Source organism: Gobio gobio, assembly GCF_949357685.1.
Source record: "Gobio gobio genome assembly, chromosome: 4".
NCBI lineage: Eukaryota > Metazoa > Chordata > Actinopteri > Cypriniformes > Gobionidae > Gobio > Gobio gobio.
Genome location: NC_137100.1, coordinates 53,499,829 through 53,524,908, shown reverse-complemented (window position 1 = coordinate 53,524,908; position 25,080 = coordinate 53,499,829). Strand labels below are relative to the sequence as shown.

General features: G+C 37.7%; 1 protein-coding gene across 1 annotated transcript in view; it reads right to left on the bottom strand.

The window, feature by feature from the left end:
* zdhhc8b (zDHHC palmitoyltransferase 8b) overlaps positions 1-24,372 on the bottom strand; it is an 83,419-nt gene extending 59,047 nt beyond the window's left edge. The window contains exon 1 of the mRNA XM_079815802.1: positions 24,064-24,372. Coding sequence (XP_079671928.1) covers positions 24,064-24,167 — 104 coding nt within the window. The 5' untranslated portion in view covers positions 24,168-24,372. The remainder of the gene's footprint in view (positions 1-24,063) is intronic.
* Between the last annotated feature and the right edge of the window lie 708 nt (positions 24,373-25,080).

Genomic DNA, 25,080 nt, shown 5'->3' with positions numbered 1-25,080 from the left:
TTATTGTTGCATTGTTGTATAAATGCACATTATGCCATCATGGTGGTTTAAGCCAGTCAGTAATGCTCCATCCGACATAGCATACGACTACCTTAAACTAATTTAAATACTTGTATGAAAGTTACAAAGCTCTTTACAAAGCTTCTGTCACTGTAAGGACAAATGCACGGATCCAATACACTGATACACATCCGATGTTCTCCCAACTGTTCACTCTTCTCTTTCTCCCAGACATTTACATTTTTGAACATATTATGAGACATGCATCAAGTGTATGCCAACTAAACTAATCTTTAATCTTTTGAGAAAACTGAAACATACTTTTTAAGCATGGCCATGGGTGCACACACTGCGCAGAGGAACCGCCTTCTTCCATTTTGCTATAAACTGATCAGTGTTCAAAAAATGTTGGGAAAATTCACAAGACCCATGATTTCACATGATTTTATATAAAAAATAATACTCAAGTAAAGTACAGATAAGTAAAGTGTACTTAAGTAAAGTACTCAAGTAAATGTACTTAGATACTGTCCACCTCTGGAAAATTCTAGACAGCATGAAATCGACCATTAGGCCGGTTTCACACTGCACGCGTTAGCAGATTAGACACCGCACGCAGAGGCGGCCGTTTCGGCGCCGAGTCTATTTTTGCCGCGCTGCACACGCTGAATTAAAGCCACAGTGGATTGTTCTTGATCAAAACTGATTAACATGGAAAATAACAAATTTCACCCTGAAATCATGAAGTGAAGTGTCCCGTGTGTTTCACGATCACCATATGACATCCAGCGCTGTGAAAAAATAAAATAAAATACACAAAAACACATCACTGCCAGAAGTTTTTGCCCAAACTTCAAAGGCCTGTTTAAATGATTAAAACTAGAAGCATATGTTCACTTTAATGTTACATTTATCATGTGAACTACTTATATACAACATGTTATATGCATGTGTGTATGAGACAGAGGGGAACACGGTCGCATTTGCAGCAGATATATGCTGCCCGTCATAAATCAAAGCACGAGACAGACAGGGGTCGGAGGAGAAGACCGGAAAATGTGACCTAATGGACAATATTTGTCTGTATTTGCAATACACGAGCCGCGGTTCACCTGCGCGAGACAAACGCTGTCAGTGTGAATGCACAACGGGCGCGCGCAGCTCCCGCTCTCCATACGCACTGCGCCTGCCCTGCCAACGCACAGCTTGCGCATGCGGTGTGAAACCGGCGTTATTTTGGGTACATAGTGCTTCATAAAAGTCAACTTGAGTTTTAAATGATATCCAACACTGAGAGAGAGGGCATTTTCCTGACCTGAGGAGTATTATCTTACCATAGACAACCAAAACACATTCTCAGAGGTGAATTTTCACAAGTACTGGCCTTTGACCCTGTGAATGGAGGTCAAACACTGTGGCACAAACATTGTAGAACATAAGAATATAAACAATAAAAAACAGGAGAAAGCACTTTCCACTTTCTGCCTGCCATTATTCATAGCTGTGAACTCGAGTCACCTGAGGGCAGAGTCAGTGGCTTGACAGATGCAAGATAAGTCACTCTATGGAAAGTGCTGACACGGATGGTAAATTAAAAAAGGGCAGGAGGCAAAACACATTAAAAACATCCATCATATAAAAAGAAATCTCTAAAATTAAGTACCAATAACACGATGACAACATGGATGAGGTGTCGTCATACTCTGACCGCTGATGTGAAAGGTTTTGAAAGATAAGGAAAGGTTATAAAATCCTCTCATCTAAAATGCCTGCTTAAAAAAAAAAGACTGTAAAAAGGAGATGTTGGTAATTTGTGGGCACCTCATTCAGCTAAAGCTAAGCTTCCCCTTCATTCAGTTGTATAAAAAGAACAACACTCTTTTTTGGGAAGAGAGAGACTTTTGCTGCTGAACTGAAAGCAAATACTTCATATTTACAAGGGGTTTGCCATTTTGAAATGGTGTATTTTTTGAAGTTTCTCAATGCTAAGGGATAGCCACGTCAACACAAGCCTTCATGTTTTCTCTAGGAAGCAGAAATGCTTCACATACAACAACAGGTGTGTTTCTGATGGAGCTGCTAAAAAACCATTCCCATCTGCTTCATTCATTATGCTCATCAGACACATCGAGACGTTTTCAAATGCAGTGTTGCCAGCAGGTGCTGTGACATATGCACCGGGCTGGAAAAATCTGCTGCCATCTCAGTAGGGGGAAGCTGAAGGGGTGTGGCAGCTGCTTCAGAAACACATCCACTTCAAGACACTGTGTGTGAGAGTCATTTCAGTTGATGCAAAGTTTGTATTATGCTTGTGATTTCAAAATGGGCTTTAGTCATCAAATCAGAAATCTTCACATTTCTGATTTGGTGCTCAAGAAACATCTCTTATTATTATCAATATTGAAAACAGTTGTGCTGCTTAAAGGTAGAGCAGGCAATGTTTTTGATAAACAGTCTCTTCACATCCCGATAGCAATTAATAATAATTGCATTTGGCAAACGCTTTTATCCAAAGCGACTTACAGTGTACTTATTACAGATACAATCCCCCTCGAGCAAAAGGTTTACCCTGGAGTAAAGCTCAAGGACACAAATATATATACAGTATATATACAGGCATAAATATATATATATAAATATATATATATATATATATATATATATATATATTATATATATATATATATATATTTATATATTAGGGATGCAACAATACAGTTAGTCCACGGTTCAATAAATACCTTGGTTTTTAAACACGGTTTTCGGTTCGGTTCGATTCGGTTCTGATGGCTTGTCACATCAGTTTTTTGCTATTCCATTCTTAAGCAACAGGAACAGCAAGAGGTTAAGGAGAAAAAATACTATTTTTTAATTGCAATACTCTTTCTTTATTTTACTTAAAAGAATTGAAAAACCTTACTTAAACTTAAAACTTTACTTTAAAAAAAACCTTGTACACATTCCTTGTGTATTGTATAATATATATATATATATAAAGATTTACAGTGGCAGCTCAGAGCTGTACAGCAGCATTTAAGTATGAAATTGAATGAATAAATGTCAAAATAAAACACTACATAGACTTCACTATAAAATATACACTGATTCTTATTAAAGCTACTGTATTAAAGTTTTTCAGTCAAGAGCAGTGAGTGATTTTCTCTTTGTCTTTTGTTGTTGTATTAACATTAAATGGATAGTTCAAAAATAGTTAAATGGATAGTTCAAAAACTCAAAAATGAGAAATGATTGTAAATAGTAAATAATGACATCATTTTAGAGGTGAACTGTCCCTTTAAGGACGGCGTGTTCACTATAGGCTGCCTGCTGTCAATGTAAGACCTGCATGCATCAGACACGCGCCGACTTTACTTTCACTTTAGACATAACCGACTGTGTTTATGTAAACCTTGTGTGTATTTGACAGTATTAGCGCAGTAAGACTACTGAGTCCAGTAATCACGTGTTTGACAGGCGTTTAGTGTGCGCGCTCGTAAAAGCGCATGTTAAAACCGCGCACACGCCGGCAAGGCTTTAAAACGCATGCAAATAATGAACTTTCGTGATTGTGAATTACTATAGTGTTCCGTGAGTATAACTCTACCACTAACGTGTGATGTGAATGTATGTCACGTTGTTCAGTATATTGGGATGGAGGAAATTATAGAATTTGTAGAAAAACACTTAATTAAATGCAAAACCGAAAAACCGCAATTCACTGGCGCGTATTGAACCGTGAATGCCGTACCGAACGGTTCAATATTATATTGAGAATTGTGGCATCCCTAATATATAATATATATATATATAATATATATATATATATATATATATATATTATATATATATATATATATATATATATATATATATATATATATATACACACACATATACATACACACAGTATATATTTTTTTTTTTGTATAAATGTCTTCTGTGGAAGCTTCAGGACCCCAAAAAATTGCACAACCTATTCGATATTCTATAATTAAATCAACTAATCGAATATTCAAAAATCATGACTCATCCCTAATAAGCAGATCATTTCACACCAAACAGGATGTTCACTGCCAAATGGCACTTTCAGAAAATAAGCAACTCAATATGTAAAATACAGATAACTTTGCATAAAAGCCATTCACATGAGTTTGCCAGACCATAAAGTGCACAGCGTCACTGTGATTGACTGAGAGAGAGAGAGAGAGAGAGAGAGAGAGAGAGAGAGAGAGAGAGAGAGAGAGAGAGAGAGAGAGAGAGAAGATCTCTGCCAGGCATGGGTAGGGAGATAAGGTTTGGCACGCTGCTGTCTAGAAAGTAGCTATTACAATCTCCTTTGTACAGAGTCATCTTCACACCACACACACAAACAGAGCATGTGAATGCTAGTGGAAAGCTCTGATAAACTCTACTTTTCAATCAGTATTACTCTCTCATCTAAGACTTCCTTCACACATTTATTAATTTCATACTCTTTCAGTGACAACTGGCTGACGAGATTCCTTCCAAATACACACACACACACACACACACACACACACACACACACACACACACACACACACACACACACACACACACACACACACACACACACACACACACACACACACACACACACACACACACACACACACACACACACACACACACACACACACACACACACACACACACACACACACACACACACACACACACACACACACACACACACACACACACACACACACACACACACACACAGTAATTGTTTAGATTTAGAATGCACATACTGAGGTAAAACGAAAAGTTAATGCCATCTGAACACATGGTATTTCAATATGGCTTAATGTATTGATAAAACGTCAAAAGTGTATGCATGGCCTATTTCAATGTCAGAAATTAAAAATTTCGCAAAGAGCCGATGAATTTGAAGGTATGATATAAACACCATAAAGTAAACACTGTCGTAGTGCATCAACAGTAGATCATAAGCAATCGCTTGGCATAAATTCAACAGCGCCATGTTTATTCTTTGGAATGTGCAGGACTCACATTTCTTTAATTCAGTCATCGCCTTTTGAAGTTGAATCCATATATAAAGCCATATTGTGATTCCTGTTTTTTCATGCCCACATTTAAGACCTCTTTAAATAATAATTAAGGCTTGTCTTTACCATGTAACATATTAAAGACTTTTCATGTTTTGTCAATTTGATCAAAATGACTTAAGACTTATTAAGGGCCCGCAGGGAGCCTGGAAAGAAAGAGACAATGAGAAAAAGAGAGAAGTAAGATTTAGAATTAAAAGTAATTGTTATATTTTATTATACACACTAGTTGATAAAGAAGAGACCTTGCAGACTAAGTGAAGGCAGTTTAACGTGTCCCATGGTTGACTGCCGCCTGAGGGCCTAGCTGCTGCTTTATTTTAAAATGAAACGGTGCCTTGCTCCTGTTCTGAGAGACTTAAAAATAGTGTGAGCTCAACCAGACACCACAGAGAGTTACCGTGCTGTTCCAAAACGAAACTCCTGAATGGCCTCTAAGGGTATGACTGTCCTTGTCAAGCATCCAAAAGAACACTTACATCCAACGCCTCAGTTAGTCCTTGGGTTAAACTCTCGCATGGCATCATGGGAGGCTGCAGTGATGTTTAATCAGGTTTTTTGAGTTAAAACAAGGACACTGTAGGCAGTAAGTGTAAAGAATCATTAGCCGTGTTATTCAGTACCTAGCAAGAACCTCTGAGAATAGGATTTCTTCCTCACTGCAAGAATAAGAATGTCAGAGGTGGGATGTCAAAACCAGAAACTATGTTGTAAATAGACCACAAAATAATAGTGTCTTATATTCTATTGGCTGTGGCTATAGCAGGAAATGACAGATAGTACCTTGGAGAGTATTACCTTAAAAGACCACCGCTGGTGAAAATCAAGTTTGTAATGTTGTGTCTATGTTTTTAAGTCAACACCATCGCTGAGTATTGTCTCCTTAAAACTGCAGTGAACCAAAGACAGTATCAAAAAACGTGGTTTGAAATCGCCGGTTTATAAGAAATAATATATTAGGATGTTATAATGAACTATATGCCTTTCTCCACTGACATTCTAAGTTGTTCAAAGCATTTCTAGGGATTCTGATTTTTACAAGGCAGACTGAGATGGCGAACGGGAACATGCTTTTGTGTAACATTAGCAACACATTATTAGCGTTTTGATAACCTATTCAAGCAAATGGCTAATAATATTAATTACCATTATGTGTCCCACGTTATAAAGAGCGAAACATAAAACGCATTACCATTGACTTTGTAGACGACCCTGTATAATTCATTCTTCCACTACAAATATATATGGCTGAATTAAACCAGTATTTCCACTTGCCATTGTGTGGCGTTTACTACAGTAAAGTTGACTAAGTGGGTCTCCGAGCTAGTGTGAGTGAGTGGAGACGGGGATAATTTGCATATTCATGGTTCTGTGTATACTAAATGAAGCAAGGGTGTAGAGTTACATTCAAGCTATTTTAATGCATGAAGAATTTTTTTCTCAGGAATTTTTTTTTAAATATGTCATTTTGGTGATCAAAGATGAGTTAAGGGACTACAGGGAGAACATATACTCTTAAATACCTCACTGTAGTCAGAAACTATAGGGGAACATATACAACATTTTTAGCACATTTATACGCTAAAGTTTTACATTTAGGGTCAGTATTTTTTCTCTTTTTTAAAGAAAATAATACTTCAGTAAGGATGCATTAAATTATTCAAAAGGGATAGCCTATTAAAAACCTTGATAATGTTGCAAACATTTTTTAATTATACACAAAATTATACAGCAGCACAACTGTTTTCAACATTGATAATAATAATGAATGTTTCTTGAGCAGAATGAGCAGATGAGCATATTAGATTGATTTCTGAAGGATCATGTGGCACTGAAGACTGGAGTAATGATGCTGAAAATTCAGCTTTGCCAACATTTTATAATATAAAATTACATTTTACATTATTTTTATTTACATTTTTATTTATTTTTGTAAAAATCTTTAAAAAGAAAACAATTATTGTAAATTGTAATAACAATAAGAAAACACACACACACACACACACACACACACACACACGCACGCACGCACGCACGCACGCACGCACGCACGCACGCACGCACGCACGCACGCACGCACGCACGCACGCACGCACGCACGCACGCACGCACGCACGCACGCACGCACGCACGCACGCACGCACGCACGCACACCGTTTTTTTTACCAACCCCTAACTTTTGAACAGTAGTGTGTGTCTAAATAAATAAATAAAATATTATATATAAATGTTACGATTTTCTCACAAAAAAAAATACTATCTTGGATACAGCCTGATTGTAGCGCCATTCTGCACCCTTTCTGAAACAATCCTTTATAAAATGATCAAACAACAACAACGTAAACCATTACTGACAAGTTTAAATCAGCAGAATTTTCAACAACATCAAAAACATGTAACTTGTAAATTTTCAAGGTATAAAAAGAAAATGGCCCAAAGCTCTCAACCTAGCCTTTTAATACTCCACTAAGTGTATATATCTCTCCTGGAGTCACTTCCTAAATTAATGTTGGCATTAAAATCTCCAGAGCTATACAGGATCGTGTTTGATTGACGCAATGATGGGTGGCAGTAAAGAGGCCATAAGTTCTCTCTCACTGCCCTGGCAGGCTTGACATTCGCGAGTGGATGTGTTCTTCACGGATCAGAGGAATGTCTCATACACCTGCATACACAACTTGACAGTGTCAAAACTACAGCTGTCTGAAAAGCACAGGGTTTTCATCCAACCATTTTGCTGTCACACATACTTGTGAGCACAGAGGTGCAGAGCAAGAACAACTACTGATATATGCAGATAAACGAGTTATATGTTGTTTCGTTCAAGGGTGAGCCTCATGGTTTATCAGTAATTTGACAAATGTAATAGAAGCAACAAGTAAATAAATAAAACATGCCTAAATGTCAAGGGTCAGGACCTAAACAAAAGCCTTCAAGATTACGCAGTGTGTTAAACAGACTCACAATTAACGCATTTCTGCAAAAATGACACCAACTATTGCATCATAAATCGTTTTGAAAGAATAAAAGCCATTAATTATTTTCAGAAGATTTAAACAGGGTTGTGGTTTTGAGTTTTGTTTGTTTGACTTTGATTCAAGTTCGGCTCTCATGCGATGAGGAAAACTTTCCAAGTCTCTGTCTCCCTCTCACATATCTGAGTTTAATTAGCAAGAGCTTTACACTCCATCCATATCCATAACCTCATTCATAATGATGATTTAAACACTGGTTATGTGCGCGCACAAACACACACGCACAGACAATGCACATACTCCAGCTTTTCCACTCAGAAGAACATAAAACGCTTGGCTTCCACTTTTTATCCTGAGGCTGCCCTCCCACTAAACCTCATTATGACACCAGCATTTGAGCATGAACACTGCAAAGGGCTTTTTCTACATTTACTGACCATAAATGGACAGTAATTGTGCTGAAAAGGCCACTAGAAGATTGCACTTGTGTTAATAAGAAACGGTGTAGCAGCGGACAACGGAAACTCGCCTCACCTTATCATCAAATCTTTGGTCAATCTTCCAAAACATTTTCAAGGCAAGGCTTTGATTACATCAATACCCTCTCGATTAACAATCAAAAGTGTGCACTTTAAAAATCCCTAAATTGTCATTGCTCAAGTGTTGGTGCCAATGTTTCATAGTGGGGCCAATGTAGGCACAATATGAACTTAATGCGCCCTCCATGGGTTCGGGTTCATGTCGGCCATAGTGACATGAACCCCAGTATGGGCCCTAAATGGGTTTGTCCAATGGTTTCATATTGGCTCTATCTGAATTGACTCAATATCTCATAACTTGAGCCCATATTGTGATTGATGACTGGCTGCACCATGAAACGTGTCTGGGTTCACGTCAGAGAGGCAAAGTGAGAGCAGGACGCTTCAATATATCGGAATTGTGAATATATTTTTACTGTTCTGTCAGCAACACTCTAAACGCTTTGCTGATTCAAGTGACAAAACAACAGGACAAGACTGTTGACCCAGTCTATTTCTTTAGCTGTTGTTTCTTGTCCTCCTAACACATTTAGCTAGACACACACAGTCGAGTGGGGTCAGCTGTTCACACTATCCAGATCAGGCCTTTGACCCCCATCTGCCCCCACCTACACACACAGACACTGACACTTTCGAACCACTTTACCTAATAGGGGTGTAATAATATACTGCGTCACAATATAAAAATGCAACAATATGTATCGTGGATAGTGACAATCTATATTGTGTATAGTAAAATTACTGTGTGAGAAAAAAATATCAAGTTTATAGAGTTTTAGTGTCAGTAAAACATTAAACTACTATATATAATGTTGAATATAATGTATTATGCAATGGGGGGATCTTTGTGGGTCCTGATAATGCCAAATGTCTTATGTTACCAGTTAAAGCGGCCTACATTATATTAAATATATCTAGTCAGTGACAGTGCAAGCATATTCGTCTTCAATAATTCTGCATTTTCAGCTTCAGAATCATGAATATTTTTACTTCGGTGTCACTATTGTCCTCCTGTCCTTCCCCATCCCCATTCCCTCCCGCCGTCCCATAAGAAATCTGGTCACCCTAGGAATTGTTGATGAAAGGAAATTAGAGAGAAACATGTGTCACTTAATGACAATGACAGGGATAAGCTCTAAATGTGAGTGCGTGAATGCTAATGTCATGTAAACACTTCATACTAAATATAACAGGAGTGGAACTATATGATCAATTTATGATCGAATTTGTCAAACACACAATAATACTCTAGATTTACCTGATATTAACACAGTCATATAAACACAAACATGCAGATGGAAGATCAATAAAATCAATCAACCCCTCAAGTCATGTATACATACACCCACACAGTATAATATCACTTACAGTGTGCAAAATACTTTTGAACAAATGGGTTTTCTTGTAATATGATCAAAATCATTTTTAGACCATTAAAAAAAACTACAGCAACAATACAGGCTGGAGGTGTCTTAAATGTCAAATGTTCTTCATTCTTTTATCCTGAATTGATCAGAAAAACATCACTGAATGTGTAGTTCAGCTTGGTTCCCCACTGAGATGCCAATGAAAGATCATGGATGTCAGACACAGTGATATCTTCTTCAGCTTATTTTGGCCACAGTAGTGGAACATAAATGAACATGCGTGATCTTGAGAACGAAACGGAGTAAAGGACACGTCCCAACAGGCTGTTTAAAACTGCAGGAGACGGCAAGAAACAAAAGGCCAACAGTGAAGGGATCTGAAAGGGGGGAAAAAAAAGGTCTCCCAGCCATACTCTCTGACAATTATGTCCCGGAGAAGAGGAAAACAAACAAGCCAGCACAGATAAGACAAGATCCTCCTTTTATCTGGTCCTTTCCACCTATACAACCCAATCGAGGCTTACTGTAAAAGCAGAGACAAGCTCTTGAAAACAATAGTCTTTTATATCAAAGCTGCTCTGGAGCAGATAGTAAGATGTTGCCCGAGACCTTTCCTAGAATGTAAATGTATGCCTCTTTCAAATATCTGGATTTTCTGGAACAGAAAACATAATATGCTTGTGGAAAGATGTACACCCTAAAAAATAATGGTTCCTTAGTCCGTGTGTCCAACAAAGTGTTTTTAGCGAGCTGAAAACACTAGGCACTCCGCTGAAAATGCCTTGCTGTGAGCGCTTTAGAGAGAGGGGTTTTTTTTTCAGTTGAGACACTTTGCTTGCTATGATACTGAATATCCGCGGAAGTGTTACTACCATCTCATTTCACAGATAGTCGGTTTCTGTATTATTTCTATATAAAAATGTTGATGCAAAATATGTAAAATTTTTGTCCTTAAATGATTTTGTTCTTTTTTAATGCTTTTTGTTGTCATTTGTTGACATTGTACAAGCAGAATGTGGTGGTTGGTCGGTGTTTTATTTGTCCCACCCCATATCCACTGTGATTGGATGACTAGATAAAAACTGACAGTGATGACCGCTGTGTTTCACTCAAAGCTGAACATTCTTCAACTCTCCGCGAACAGTAAAAAACGCAGGGTGCTCAGCGCTTGAGCGTAAAAAAAAAGACGCTCAGCACCTCATTAAGCCAAAAGTATACTTTATGTGTACACAAGTGTACTGTATGTGCACAGTCAAACGTATACACAGCCTTGCAAAGTATACTTCTTTTGATTCGTACGCGTACACAGGCGTTTGACGCATGCAGTTTTGAGCAATCTCTCGCCACAAGTTACAACCCATGTAAATACTGCAAAAAAAAAAAAGAAATGCGCATGTATAACCTGGCCCGGTTACAAAAATCCAGTAGTGCGCGTTTAGTAAGCGCATAGTCTTCTGATGACGAAATTTGCGTCACGTGCACTGAAAAAGAGAAAACGCAGTGCTCCCATTGAAAACAATTTGAAAAATACCCCAGCCGTGTGAAAAAAATGCTTTGGTGGACACAGCGTTATTGGCATTTGGTTCCATGAAGAACCTTAACATCCATGGAATCTTTCCATTAGATAAAAGGTTCTTTATAGTTGAAAAAATTAAATATTCTTCACACTAAGAAAAAAAATAGTTCTGTTACGAAATGTTCACTGAAAAGTTCCTTTGGGATCCAAAAATGGTTCTTCTATGGAATCGCTGCAAAACAACTTTTTTTGGTGGAAACTTTAGAGCGTAGTATGTAAAAAAATCAGATTTTAGTATGCTAGTATGGATAGAGTGAACCTCAAGATCAACTAAAGGAGGATAAATCTGTCTATGTAAACAACGTTTGCGTTCCTATTTTAGCGAGGACGCTGCGCTTCTTCGCTGCTCTATGAAAACAAAAAAGGTGGCTACCATAAATATAGCCTATTTTAAATATTTCTTAAAAGCATTATACATTTCAGTTCTCAAGTGAAAATGACTTTTGCTTCAAATTGAACCTGAGGCAGCATGCCTCATCTTCTGTCTTGCCTGAAATGCAATCAAAATCTTTCAAAGACTGTTAGAGGATTGTATAATCTTGTTGTGAAAGTAAAGACCAAAGTCTGACTCACAAAGGCATTCAGCACTCTGTTGGTCAGGATAAATCTATAATTGTGGGTGCCTTCCAGAATTTTACAGTCAAATTGAATGGATTTGCATTGGCGATTTCATTCTGTCAGGCTGACAGACGACAGAGCGCTCTACTCTAGGGCTCTAGGGTCACTTCTCATTTTGGTTTTTTTTTGAGTTTCCTTTATTCCTTTGCCTCAAACTGGCTTGATTGAAAATGACATAACCGTGTAAGGTGATGAATACAAATGAGCCGATCACGCCCTCATACTCTCTGTCACAGACAAGACAGTTCTCCAACTAGTGATGAAAGTCAAATTCAATTAAATTCATTCTGCATTATTATAATCTATGCACAAAATCAAGAAGTGAACTCATTTCTGAGCATTGCATAATCAACACCAATTTATTATGACAGCATCTGTTTACTAAATGCATTCACGTCTCTTTTTGGCCACTACAGTACTTCCCATTTGCGTTAGAGTTCAGATGACACACACATTAACTGTCAAAACGTTCAAAAGCTTGAGGTCAGTAAGATTTTCTTGTTAAATTAATACTTTTTTTTTTTTCAGAAAAGATGCATTAAAATGCACAACATGTGCAGTATTTCAGTTAACAATCGACACTACAATTATAAACTGAAAGGAGCTGCATCGTTCCTTGATCTCTAGATAACGGATTCAGTCAGTCAATGAAAAATTCCATAGTGGCCCACCACTGATATAACGCATTTATATATAAATAAAATAACAAACCCAAAGTGGCCATGCTGTCCTTTACATCTCTTACATCAAAGCACCAGAGACCAGTGGCACCTCGGCGATGCTTTTAACAGTTTGAGTGACAGCACCTTCTCTCTGATGTGACAGTCTTCATGTGGATCCATGCGTTTATAATAATAGGATTCGACTGAAAAGACTTTATCCGAAAAAATGCATTAGCATTTAAATTAAAAGTTACGCTTTGAAAACACCAAAAAACCTAAGAGCTCATTACTAATTTTTCATATTTATTGGTTTATTTTATTCTGTTTTGCCCTTTGCAAAATACAGCAAAGGGCAAAAACTATGACATACTTCTCTTTTTAATCAAACACAAGAATGCAATACTGCAAATAGTAGGCGTAAACGGCAGACCGTGCAGAATGGGTGGAAAAGAGTAAGAGAAAGGAGGGTGGAGACAGTTCGGGTGGGCGCAGCTGAGGTGGTTAAATGTGTTCCACATGTTCGTAAAAGAGTCAGAGGCTTTTCCAGCCAGTGGGCAGATGAATGGTTGGAAAGGGGGATGGAGAAAAAGGGAGTAGCCCTACTCACTCAGCTCACTCCCTGCCTGCCACCTCTCTCTCTCTCTCTTTCTCCTGCTCCACTTCCTCCCCTCCTGCTCTGCCCTTTTCACCTCCGAGGTAACATACATCCTCACACACACACACACACACACGGGCGCACACACACACACGCACTGAGAGCTCCAGTTACCCCAGCCGGTCTGCACAGGCAGCCTCTGTGTTTTGGGGAAGATTTCCAAGCAGGCTATGATTACGAAAGCCAACAGAGGCGCGGCAAAAAAGCTGTATTTTTAGCTCTAGTGTGGGGTCAGGAGCCTTTTGTGTACAACCTGGTTTCAATTGAATGAAGCGTCTAAATTCTGAATGTAAATCCCTGCACCCCACCTATAAATTAATTTATGCTGGAGAACGAATGGAAAGTCCTGGCCAAAAAACAGACAGATCTACTGGGGCAGATGAAGCAAACCAAAGCCCAGCAGGACAATTAAGTTCATTATGAGTCTCAGAAGCGTGTACAGCAGGGATTCTCCATCTTTTAATGAGAGGGAAAGAGGGATTTAGTTGCCTGAGATATTCTATGTCTTGTTACCTTCAAATTATCCACACAATAACACAGAAAATTACAGACGTCAAATGCATTATTATTCAATATAATACCAGTATACTTAAGAATAGGGCCGGATTCACAAAAATCTGTTTTAAGTAAGAAGTTAAGACATTTCTTAAACTAAATTAGGAGGTTCGTAAGAATGTTCCTAGGTTGAATTCTTGAAACATTGTTAAGTTCTCAAATCTTTCTTAAGAACATCTTTTTTTAAAGTAGAAAATGACAGGCCATGGCTATCCGATTGTTTAGCGGTTCTTGCAGAAGACTCACTGATCATTTTCAGAGTACTTGTAATGTGCACATCCCTAGAAATAGTAATATGTATTATATGTGGCTACTGTTATGTTGTAATGCTTCATATTGAAACAATTCAAAAAATGTATTAAACCTCTTTCTTTTCAAAATATTCTTAAATGCATTCTTAAGCTAGAAAATCAGAGAAAACAGCAGTTAAGAAAAAACTATTCTCAAGTTGGACGTATGACGGAGTATTTCTGTGCCAAATACCCTCCTTCAGGATTCAATGTATGTATGACGTCATAAATGGCGGAATTCTTTGTATGGGCACTTCTCCCAGATGAGCGTGTGTGCACACCAACCAGAGCGAGATCAAGAGCACGGCCATCCACGAGCTTCATTCGGGTTACGGAAGCCGTCGGCAGTGCTGTAATTTTAGACCTCAAAAACAATGTCACTAAAGAAGTGTGTTTTTGGTTGTGAGGGAAATATAACCTTGTTCAGCTTCCCAAATAACCCAGTGTTAAGGAAACAGTGGATGCAGTTTGTTTTTCCGGAACAGCAACAGAGTTCTGCAAGTGTGTTTGTTTGTCCAGGGATAGTGCCATGATGAGGTGTGTTTGTGTGTGTGTGTGTGTGACTCTTTAGCTCCGCCCACTGCACGCATCCACAAATCCGGCTGTTTGCGAAAAGTACCAAAAGTTGGTACAGTGTACTTGTCTTTTATAAATGTGATAAAACTAAAGACTCTTCGGGGATATGAAGGATGCAATACTACTCTATAGGTATTCAAGATTAACATGAGATTGGCCGAAACTAAGTGTATCTTTTAAGAACTTTATGAATCCGGTCCCTGTTTACCCTAAAATAATCTAAATAAGTATGGTCCTTTTATTTTTAAACAACATATTTAAAAGTAAGCAGGTGATTTTTGACATAAGAATCTGAAACAAATGATTGCATGTCGGCAGGACACACACTTTCATCCTCCTTACAATCTGACTAGAATCCAGGTTATGACACACTTAGCTACTCAGAAATTGGAAGCAGTGTTTTCTGTACTTTGCAACTGCTAAGCTTCCTGGCAAAATAAATTATATTAAACCCAAGAGTTGAATAAGAATTAAATGTGATAAAAAGTTTATCACAAAATAATTCAACAAATCTTTCTACTGGTGTCATTTTTTAAGACAAAAACAGTGCGAACCGGTGAAGTCAGATTCAAATTGACTCATGAGTTTTTTTAAATAAATCATTCCAAAAAAAATCAATTTAGGTCTTAGTTTGAGTCATTCGGCTAAATCCTCCACTGAACGAACTCACTGAATCCATCAGAGCAGTTCCTCAACATCTGACTCACCCAATCATTGCATTCAGTATCTGTCTCGAAATTAAGTGGTGTGCCTAAGGTTAATGAAAAATCAAAAGTTCACATCTCCTTCACAGTATGCCTGTGTTTCAGCTAGCAATAGTTGTAGCTTCATCTCTTGTCACTTCTGCCGTGGCACATTGCAGATGTCAACACCCTGCTGTGCTGTTTTCAGGGGAAACGGTGTCAGAAAATTGTCTTTCACTGAGAAAAGCATCAGAACACAATTCTATTAGAAGAGAACTAGCTGTGCAATAGCCGTAGGGTGCACTGATTTGTCATGCTGGATGAAGAACCATGTGCACACAGATCTCTTTTCAGCACTACATTCTCAGACACACTTGAAAGTCATCACAGTTTTACTAACTGACCAACTGTAAGGAAAAAGCTTCAGTTTTTGCCTGACTCTTTTAAGTCTTTTTTCGCTTCCAGCTATAGATATTTAACAAATGGAGTTTTAACAAAATGGAAATTTCTTAATTTGCAGCACCGATTTGCTCTGTTAAATGTAAGAATCAAATATAATGGTTACATGGCTCTCTGGAATACTGAATCTGATTGGTTAATCACTGCAATCTGCACTCAAATATTACAAATTGTATAATGAAAAAACACCAATAGATCCACTCAAAATGCCTTACATGGATGGCACACTGATCCGTCTGCATTATTTGAACCCGGCAGTGGCATGGTAATGGGGAAATCTGTCTGGAATTAGATTAAATGACCTAGTATTTATTCGTCTGACTCATTCTCAAAGAATATACAGACAGATAATGTTTCTGAGCAATATACAATGGGGCAAAAAAGTATTTAGTCAGCCACCAATTGTGCAAGTTCTCCCACTTAAAAAGATGAGAGAGGCCTGTAATTTTCATCATAGGTACACTTCAACTATGAGAGACAGAATGAGAAAAAAAAAAATCCAGAAAATCATTTTTAAAGAATTTATTTGCAAATTATGGTGGAAAATAAGTATTTGGTCAATAACAAAAGTGAAATCTCAATACTTTGTTATATACCCTTTGTTGGCAATGACAGAGGTCAAACGTTTTCTGTAAGTCTCCACAAGGTTTTTACACACTGTTGCTGGTAGTTTGGCCCTTTCCTCCATGCAGATCTCCTCTAGAGCAGTGATGTTTTGGGGCTGTCGCTGAGCAACACGGATTTTCAACTCCCTCCAAAGATTTGCCCAAGGTAATTTGGGTCCAATGGTTCAGCAATGCTTGCAAAATCAACAGTTTGTGATTGCCAGCCTTATCAGAAAAACAATTAAACTAAATAATAAGCATCACTCAATTGTTGATCATATATTAAGTGCTCTTCCGTGAGCACTTAACCTCATCTTAACAACATTCAAAAGACAGCTGAAAACTCATCTCTTCTGTGATCACTTAAAAAATATATATTCCTTCTATTCCCTCCCTATTCTAGTTTATGCTACTCTAAGCAGTGTCCAAAACTTTGTATTTCAGGAACTTTTGTGAATATTTGCCTTAATGTTTACACAGCGTAAACAACGCATTTGCACCTACTACCGATTTCTCTCAACATGGAGACAGATAGGCTGTCAGTCATGTGGGAAAACAAAGTGCATTACTTATTTGAAAAAGTATTTTTTTTATTTCTTATTTTGTTGTAAATTTTAAAAGTAATAAGTTAATTTTCTAGTTACTTGAAAAAAGTAATCTAATTACATAACTCACGTTACTAATGCATTACCCCCAATGCTGATTATGACTCTGCATGTCTTTCTTGATGGAGCTATACACTGATCCCAAACTTTTTTAATGGTAGTGCAAGTTTTTTTTCTTTTAAAGAAATGAATTATTTTATCCAGCAAGGATGCATTAAATTGATCGAATGGTACAAGACTTTTAAATTGTTACAAAGAAATTATATTTCAAATAAATACCTCTGTTCATCAAAGAAAAAACATTTTCACTGTTTCATGACCTTCAAATCAGCATATCAGAATGATTTCTGAAGGATCATGTGACACTGAAGACTGGAGTAATGATGCTGAAAATTCACCTTTGCCATCACAGGAATAAATTACAATTTAAAAACTATTAAAATAGAATTTGTACATTGTACAAATTATAATATTTCACAATATTACTGTTTTTACTGTATTTTGATCAAATAAATGCAGCCTTGGTGAGAAATAATAGACTACTTCTAAGGGGCTGTTCACACAGAATGCATTTTTCCATCCATTACACAACGCTTCTTTTCCATTGTTTTTCAATGGAAACATGCACAAGACCAGACGGATGTCTTGAACCATTGTGCTTGTGTCTCGCGCATGATAGCATTCTAAAAATACTGTGCTTAAGTTAAAAGAAGTTTTATAAGACTCGTCTCTATTTTTTCCGTGTCTCGCATTTTTAACAAACCAAAATGCGATGAACCAGCTCTTACCATTTCAAAAACATTTAAAAGTCTTGCCAACCTTCTGAATGTTAGGGTATAGGGAAGCAAAAAAGGCCCATGCACATACATTCATCTATCATTTATCTCTCGACTGAGAGCTAACAGCTGCAGGGGTCAAAATGTTACGTTAGAAATGTATGGTCATGCATTGGTGTAACTGATAATATGGTATAATTGTGTTTCTCAGAGGGTGGACAGACAAGCGACAGCAATCTATACCAAATTAACACCATCAACTGGATCAGTCTTCATGAGAACCAGCTTTACTTAATGTCAACTAACTAGGGGAAACAGATTTGATCTCATTACTGTCATATAGCCTCTAGCTAAGAATACATGAGCTATGACGTCCAAAATTAGATTCGCACATCCATTCTAATGTGAGTCCCACATAGGGTGAGAGTGAGTCATAGTTGTCTCTATTGTTTTAAACAGACTTGCAGGACTCTGAAAGGAACAAATATGATTAAATGTTTGTTTTGGAGTGGATGAAAACTGAACAAATACATAAGACACAGATATAAAGGCTAAATAACTTCATAACCAAAAGTATTATCAATAGTCATGGAGAATTAATTCTCATTTTCATTAACTTACACATGAAGAGATATTTGCTTATTTAGCTAATTAAATGCAGTTTTTGCATTCATTACACAGATAATTCCACCATATGATGCATTTAACAGAAACTGCACAGATAACAGCAATGAAAGCATTTCAAACTTTTATCTTCCATAGTTTCCTCTAGGGAATGCAAAAGAAATACAAATCATTTTAAATGAATGAGACTAAGAAAACTGTAGCCAAATCCACAAACTGTTCATGGTTATAATTAAAGTTTATGGCCTGTATTCACAGAGCTTTTATGAACAGTTACAGATCTGAGGTTAAGCTTTTACTTTCTCCATCTTTCTGTGCATATGAAGAGAAACACAATACAGATCAATAACTATCTCTGCCTATCTCTGGCAGTCCTATTGAAAAAAAAATCACACGGAATTATGGGAGCTATACTTCCGAATTCTCTCAGTCCCAGTCTCTTCCTGAATTTAATAAGTTATAATAACAGATTCATGGATATTCACCAACACTGACAGAAGCACAGCACTGTTCAACAGAGAACAAAAATGACCTAGATTGAAATCAAAATTGCTTATCCATATCCAAGCTACTCATATGAATAATGCTGTAGATTTTAGAGAAGATGTGATGTTGAAAGAGTTAGGGATTTGGGACTATGGATTGTTAGTTATATTTGAACGCAATCCTTCTGCGAGACAAAAATGACAAAAAATGTCTAGTCTGACTTTTCAGTTAGAATTTTGTCTTTCAACGAAACATAAAAATGTCATAATTTACTCACCCAATAATTGCAGAACAAAAAAAGAAGACATTTTAAAAGAACAGTTTTTTTTCCATACAATGGAATGAATGAATAAGTGAGTGAGTGAGTGAGTGAGTGAGTGATTCAGCGAGTGAGTGAAAGAATGAATGAGTGATTGAGCGAGTGAGTGAATGAGTGAGTGAGTGAATAAGTGAGTGATTGAGCGAGTGAAAGAATGAATGAGTGAGTGATTGAGCGAGTGATTGAGCGAGTGAATGAAAGTGATTGAGCGAAAGAACGAATGAGTGAGTGATTGAGCAAGTGATTGAGTGAGTGATTGAGTAAAAGAATGAACGAGTAAGTGATTGAGTGTGTGAGTGATTGAGCGAGTGAAAGAATGAATGAGTGATTGAACGGGCGAGCGAGCGAGAGTGAATGAATGAGTGATTGAGTGTGTGAGTAATTGAGCGAGTGATTGAGTGAAAGAACGAATGAATGAGTGATTGAGCAAGTGACTGAGTGAGTGATTGAGTAAAAGAATGAACGATTAAGTGATTGAATGAGTGTGTGAGTGTTTGAGCGAGTGAAAGAATGAATGAGTGATTGAGCGAGCAAGCGAGAGTTAATGAATGAGTGATTGAGTGTGTGAGTAATTGAGCGAAAGAACGAATGAGTGAGTGATTTAGCAAGTGACTGAGTGAGTGATTGAGTAAAAGAATCAATGAGTAAGTGATTGAGTGTGTGAGTGATTGAGCGAGTGAACGAATGAATGAGTGATTGAGCGAGCGAGCGTGAATGAATGAGTGATTGAGTGTGTGAGTAATTGAGTGAGTGATTGAGTAAAATAATCAATGAGTAAGTGATTGAGTGTGTGAGTGATTGAGCGAGTGAAAGAATGAATGAGTAAGTGATTGAGTGTGTGAGTGATTGAGCGAGTGATTGAGTGTGTGAGTAATTGAGCGAGTGATTGAGTGAAAGAATGAATGAGTGAGTGATTGAGCAAGTGACTGAGTGAGTGATTGAGTAGAAGAATCAATGAGTAAGTGATTGAGTGTGTGAGTGTTTGAGCAAGCGAAAGAATGAGTGAGTGAGTGAGTGAGTGAGTATTCTGAAGAATGTCAGGGTCCAAACAGGGACCTCAGGGTTTGTTGCCAACCCTTTTCTGTGACTGTGGGCAATATTTTCATCTCTACCCCTAAAACCACGTTCGTCATTATTTCTGTTTTTCTTATCACACCGTCTCTCTGCAGGTTCTGAATAGCACACTAATAATCGCCACTGTTCTGCTCTGTTTGAGTCCGACCTAACAGATTAATTATCAACAGAATTATGTGCAATTCATCAGCCAAATATTGATCTCTCCCAAACATTTTGCTAAACAAAAGCAGTATCTATGTGTGTTATCACAACTGAAGTCTCTCATTCACATTTTCTAAACCCTGCATCAGAACATTAAAACACTGAATTAACAAGAGTTTGTATTGTATTTGTGTGCGCACACATACTTACAAGGCGCAAGTGTTTATCATGAAATCTAACAGAAGAGCATAAAAATATTACAGGCCCATTAACGAGAAAGCACAGCAGGGAATGAAGATTAATCTAAATGGCGATAAGCGCTTCATTAAAGGCCCTAAATTGAAACTATAGCCCATTGTGTCACCATAATGTTTAGAAATACTACAGACCACAGGACATCTGCACACAGACCGCTGCTAATCTAATCGGTCCCCCATAAGGGAACAAGGGAAAGAGGTTAGATACAAATTAAAAGGGGGTCACTATCTGACAGCTCACACTGACATGCTTTCTTTTCATTGGTTGGAAGGAGAAACTGCTATGTTGAATCCTTTTTTTTTTTTTCAAAGTGCACTAGAAGCAAATTATTATAAAGCAAAAATACCAAACATGCTCACAATGGTGGAATCCTTTTTTTTTTTAATTACTGCTAAAAGCAGTTCTGGTCATATTTACCAAGAGATTGATTCAACAATTTCATTTCCTTTCAACACTTATGTGCTGTTTCTTTATGACACTTCAGCAGTTCATTCTCTTTGAAAATGAGGGACTACAATTGTTTCCTTAGCTCGTTCACCAAGCAAATTTTCAAAACATGATAAAATGTGTTAGAAAGTGGTGAAGCCACTTCAAGAACACGTCTTAAACAGGGGGATAAATGATATGTGGGAAGATCACAAGGTCTACATCACAAGTCTCCTCACTCCACAGTTCACACCAATGCCCTTGACATAAATGCAGTGATGTAGTGAGGCCATATGGGAAAACCAACTGAGAACAACCTTGTTAAGATATGTGTACATGCCAGACAACACCCAGATCCCCCATTACTTCTCACATTCAAGAGAAAGTCACCACACAGCCTTTGATCCCTTGAAGGTCTATCAGATGCTCTCTAGTGAGCAGTCAGCGAACAAGTGTGGCCTTAGGTACTGACATTAGCTTTAATGCTGCACCTGAGTGCCGTTTTAAATACAGATGGCATTGAGGTTTTGAGGTCTGAGGTTGGACACATATCTACCTTCTCAATGGCTACCAGAGGAAACTGAAAAACCAGTCTGTTTCCTAATATTTGCATATGGAATTTAGCATGTAAAGGTCTAACCCCATTTCCAAAACAGTATATTAATCCAGAATAACAAAGAGCAATGGGACGAGCACTTAATCCAGAGATCATCCATCTGCTCAGGGCTCATGCTCCCAAACCAGAACACAACTTTATAGATTTTATAAAAGTTTAAGGGTGGGACAATTTGAAGCAGTAAAACATAAAAGTAACTTATTTTAGACATTACATACAGCGAAATTATTCTCTAAGGCTACGTTCACACTGCAAGTCTCAGTGCTCAATTCCGATTTATTGCTCAGGTCCGATTTTTTTGTATAGTTGTTCACCTTGTTTTAAATGTGGCCAATATCACATTCCAGTGTGAACAGATCATGGTTCTGAACTGACCCGCATGCGCAAAACAACGTTAAAAAGACGTCAAGGCAGCACGCTGTCATGCGGAAGTAAACATGGGGAACATTAAAGGCGCAGAATTGTGACAAATGTTGATCTAGAGTGACGTAAAAATCACATGAATTCCGATATGACTGTTCAGACTGAGGTTGCATTGTGAAACATCTGACCTGTATCAGATTTAGGACCACATATGGAAGTGGCACAATTCGGAATTGAAAAGATCAGATTCCATGTGGTTTGTGCAGATAACACTGTCATAACAAAAACAGATCTGAGTCACATCTGAGCAATGAGGATTTGGATTCAAGCCACATTTACCTTCAGTCTGAACCTAGCCTAGGTGTCTGCATAATCATTTCCAAAATCAAATTCAGCTGGGTATTTGCAGCAGGCATAAAATACTTCTGGGATGTTGACATGTCCAGCAGTCCATGCTAGTCCATACTTTAAACAATAGTTTATGATTATTATTATGCAAGGCAAGTTTATTTATATAGTACATTTCAAACACAATGGGAATTCAAAATGCTTTACATTAACAGGAATTAAAATAATCATATAAAATAACCACAGTTTATGCATAAGTAATATAAAAAGAAAATAAATTAAGATTAAGAAAAAGTCTAAGAGTTTCAGTTTGTGGTTTTACACTCGTAGCAACAAAAGCTCTTCCTAGTGTCTCTTCTTCACCCCTAATGAAGTGTGACACTTGCATGAAGCTTTTTAACCTTTTATTTGTACTTTTAAAAATGCATTCTTGTCACACTGCAGTACTATTCAAAATGATCTAGCTTAGACAAAAAAGGTGTTTAAAACGGTAAAAACCTTAGTGATCTACTGACATAAACCACGATTAATAAAAATGATGACAGTGATCTGCGGGATGTTTACAAAATGTACCAAAAGCAAGTGAGTTTGTGCATGCAAGATGATAAAAAAACAGTGTACTCTGAACTGTAATCTGAATGAGAATAAGTGTAATCGTGTTCTAATTCGATTCTTCAAACAACTGCTAGAGTAAATCAAAGCATGTCACAATCTTCTCTATCACACTCACTGCTGGATGAATGGATTCAACCTAGCAACTTCCTGGCCATCAATACACTTACAAAGATCACTTCATGGTGATCTTTTGTAATGACTTTAGCCTTGCGTTGTAAGAGAAAGCTTTGGAAGTAAAGATCAATGCACCGTACACTGAAGCGCACGCATTTAAGCAATAGCCACAAACATATATTTCTATGATGTTACAGTGTGGATGTCAAAACCTATCACAGTGAAAGCACATCCCTCTTACATTACTACATTCAGAAATCATTGCAATGAATGAACAAGAACAAAAATGTCCACTAAAACAGGCAGTAGCTATATGTTGCAGATCAGCTTAGTCTCTAACTTAGTCAATCATCAATGAGTAACGTTATTTTACAGTATAAATAGACTTTTCATTCATTCACATGTGATGTCTCAACAGAGATGAACGATAGCATTTAAGACCCCCCCAAAATGCACAACTTCGAAATGCACGTTAACTGTCTATGTCTAAATTAAGCAATCTGAGAAATAGTTTGGGTTCACAGTCAAGCCACAGGCCTTGTGGCCATTTAACAGTCATAAAACTTATTCCAGTGAACAGCTTACGAAATGTTTAACGAAATAGTACCCCGTGGGGGGAGAAACACATCCCCGTGAACTTACGTGAAAACGAAGAATAAAGTAGTGGATCCCACCAGAAGAGTGGCGGCAGTGGACACCGGGATGTATTTGGTGGGTTTAAATCTTTTTCCAACGCTGTTGGGCATTCTGTAAATCCCACATTCCTCGTTTATTTGATCCCTATCGTTAGACGCACGCAAACACAAACACAAATCCTGCACCGTTCAGCGCGAGCCGGCTAAACGCTTATTCGCTCCGTCACATACACCGTTAAATCGTGATCCTTGAATACGCGATGAGGAATACGAGCCTGAAAATCCCACCCAGCTCAATTCAGCCACTGCTGAGGTCACTGCAATGCTTGAAAGGTGGAGCCTCCGCTACGCAAATAGAGGAGGCGACACACGCGCGTCGCTCGCGCTCCATCACTGGGGCCTGTCGTGTCTTGAGGTTTGTAAGCGGCGTAAAAAGAGACTTGGGCTTTTAGTAATGATGGAGAAATCACACACTGGGTGGAGTTGACACACAGCAGTTCCAAAGGGAAATCATCCATGTGAAGCCCTTGTTGTTTAAAATCATATTAATGAAACATCAAAACATATGGCAGTTAACTGAAATTTGAAAGATTGAGTTTGGATACAGCAGTGCAGTGCCCAGTGCCCACTGAAAAACCAAACTTTCGACGTGTTTGTGGTTCCCGTCTGACCTCTGGTGGCAAATTTGAAGAATGATCTGGTTGCCCCCTGTAAACATTGTTGCATGGGTGCTGCAAACAGCCAGAATGTGATTGTACACTATTGCTGTTTTATATTTTTTATCTGATCTTTTATAATTATTTTGTATCCAATGATTGTTGTTACTTCATCCTATAATGCATTTAATCAATTAATCAAATAATACATTTATATCATAAAACGTATTCCAGTGAACAGCTTAAAATCACAGAAATAGTCTGCATGAAATATCTAAGATGTTAAAGGGATAGTTCACCCAAAAGTGAAAATGTTGTCATTATTTACTCATTCTCAAGTTGCTCCAATCCTTTGTGAGTTTTGTTCT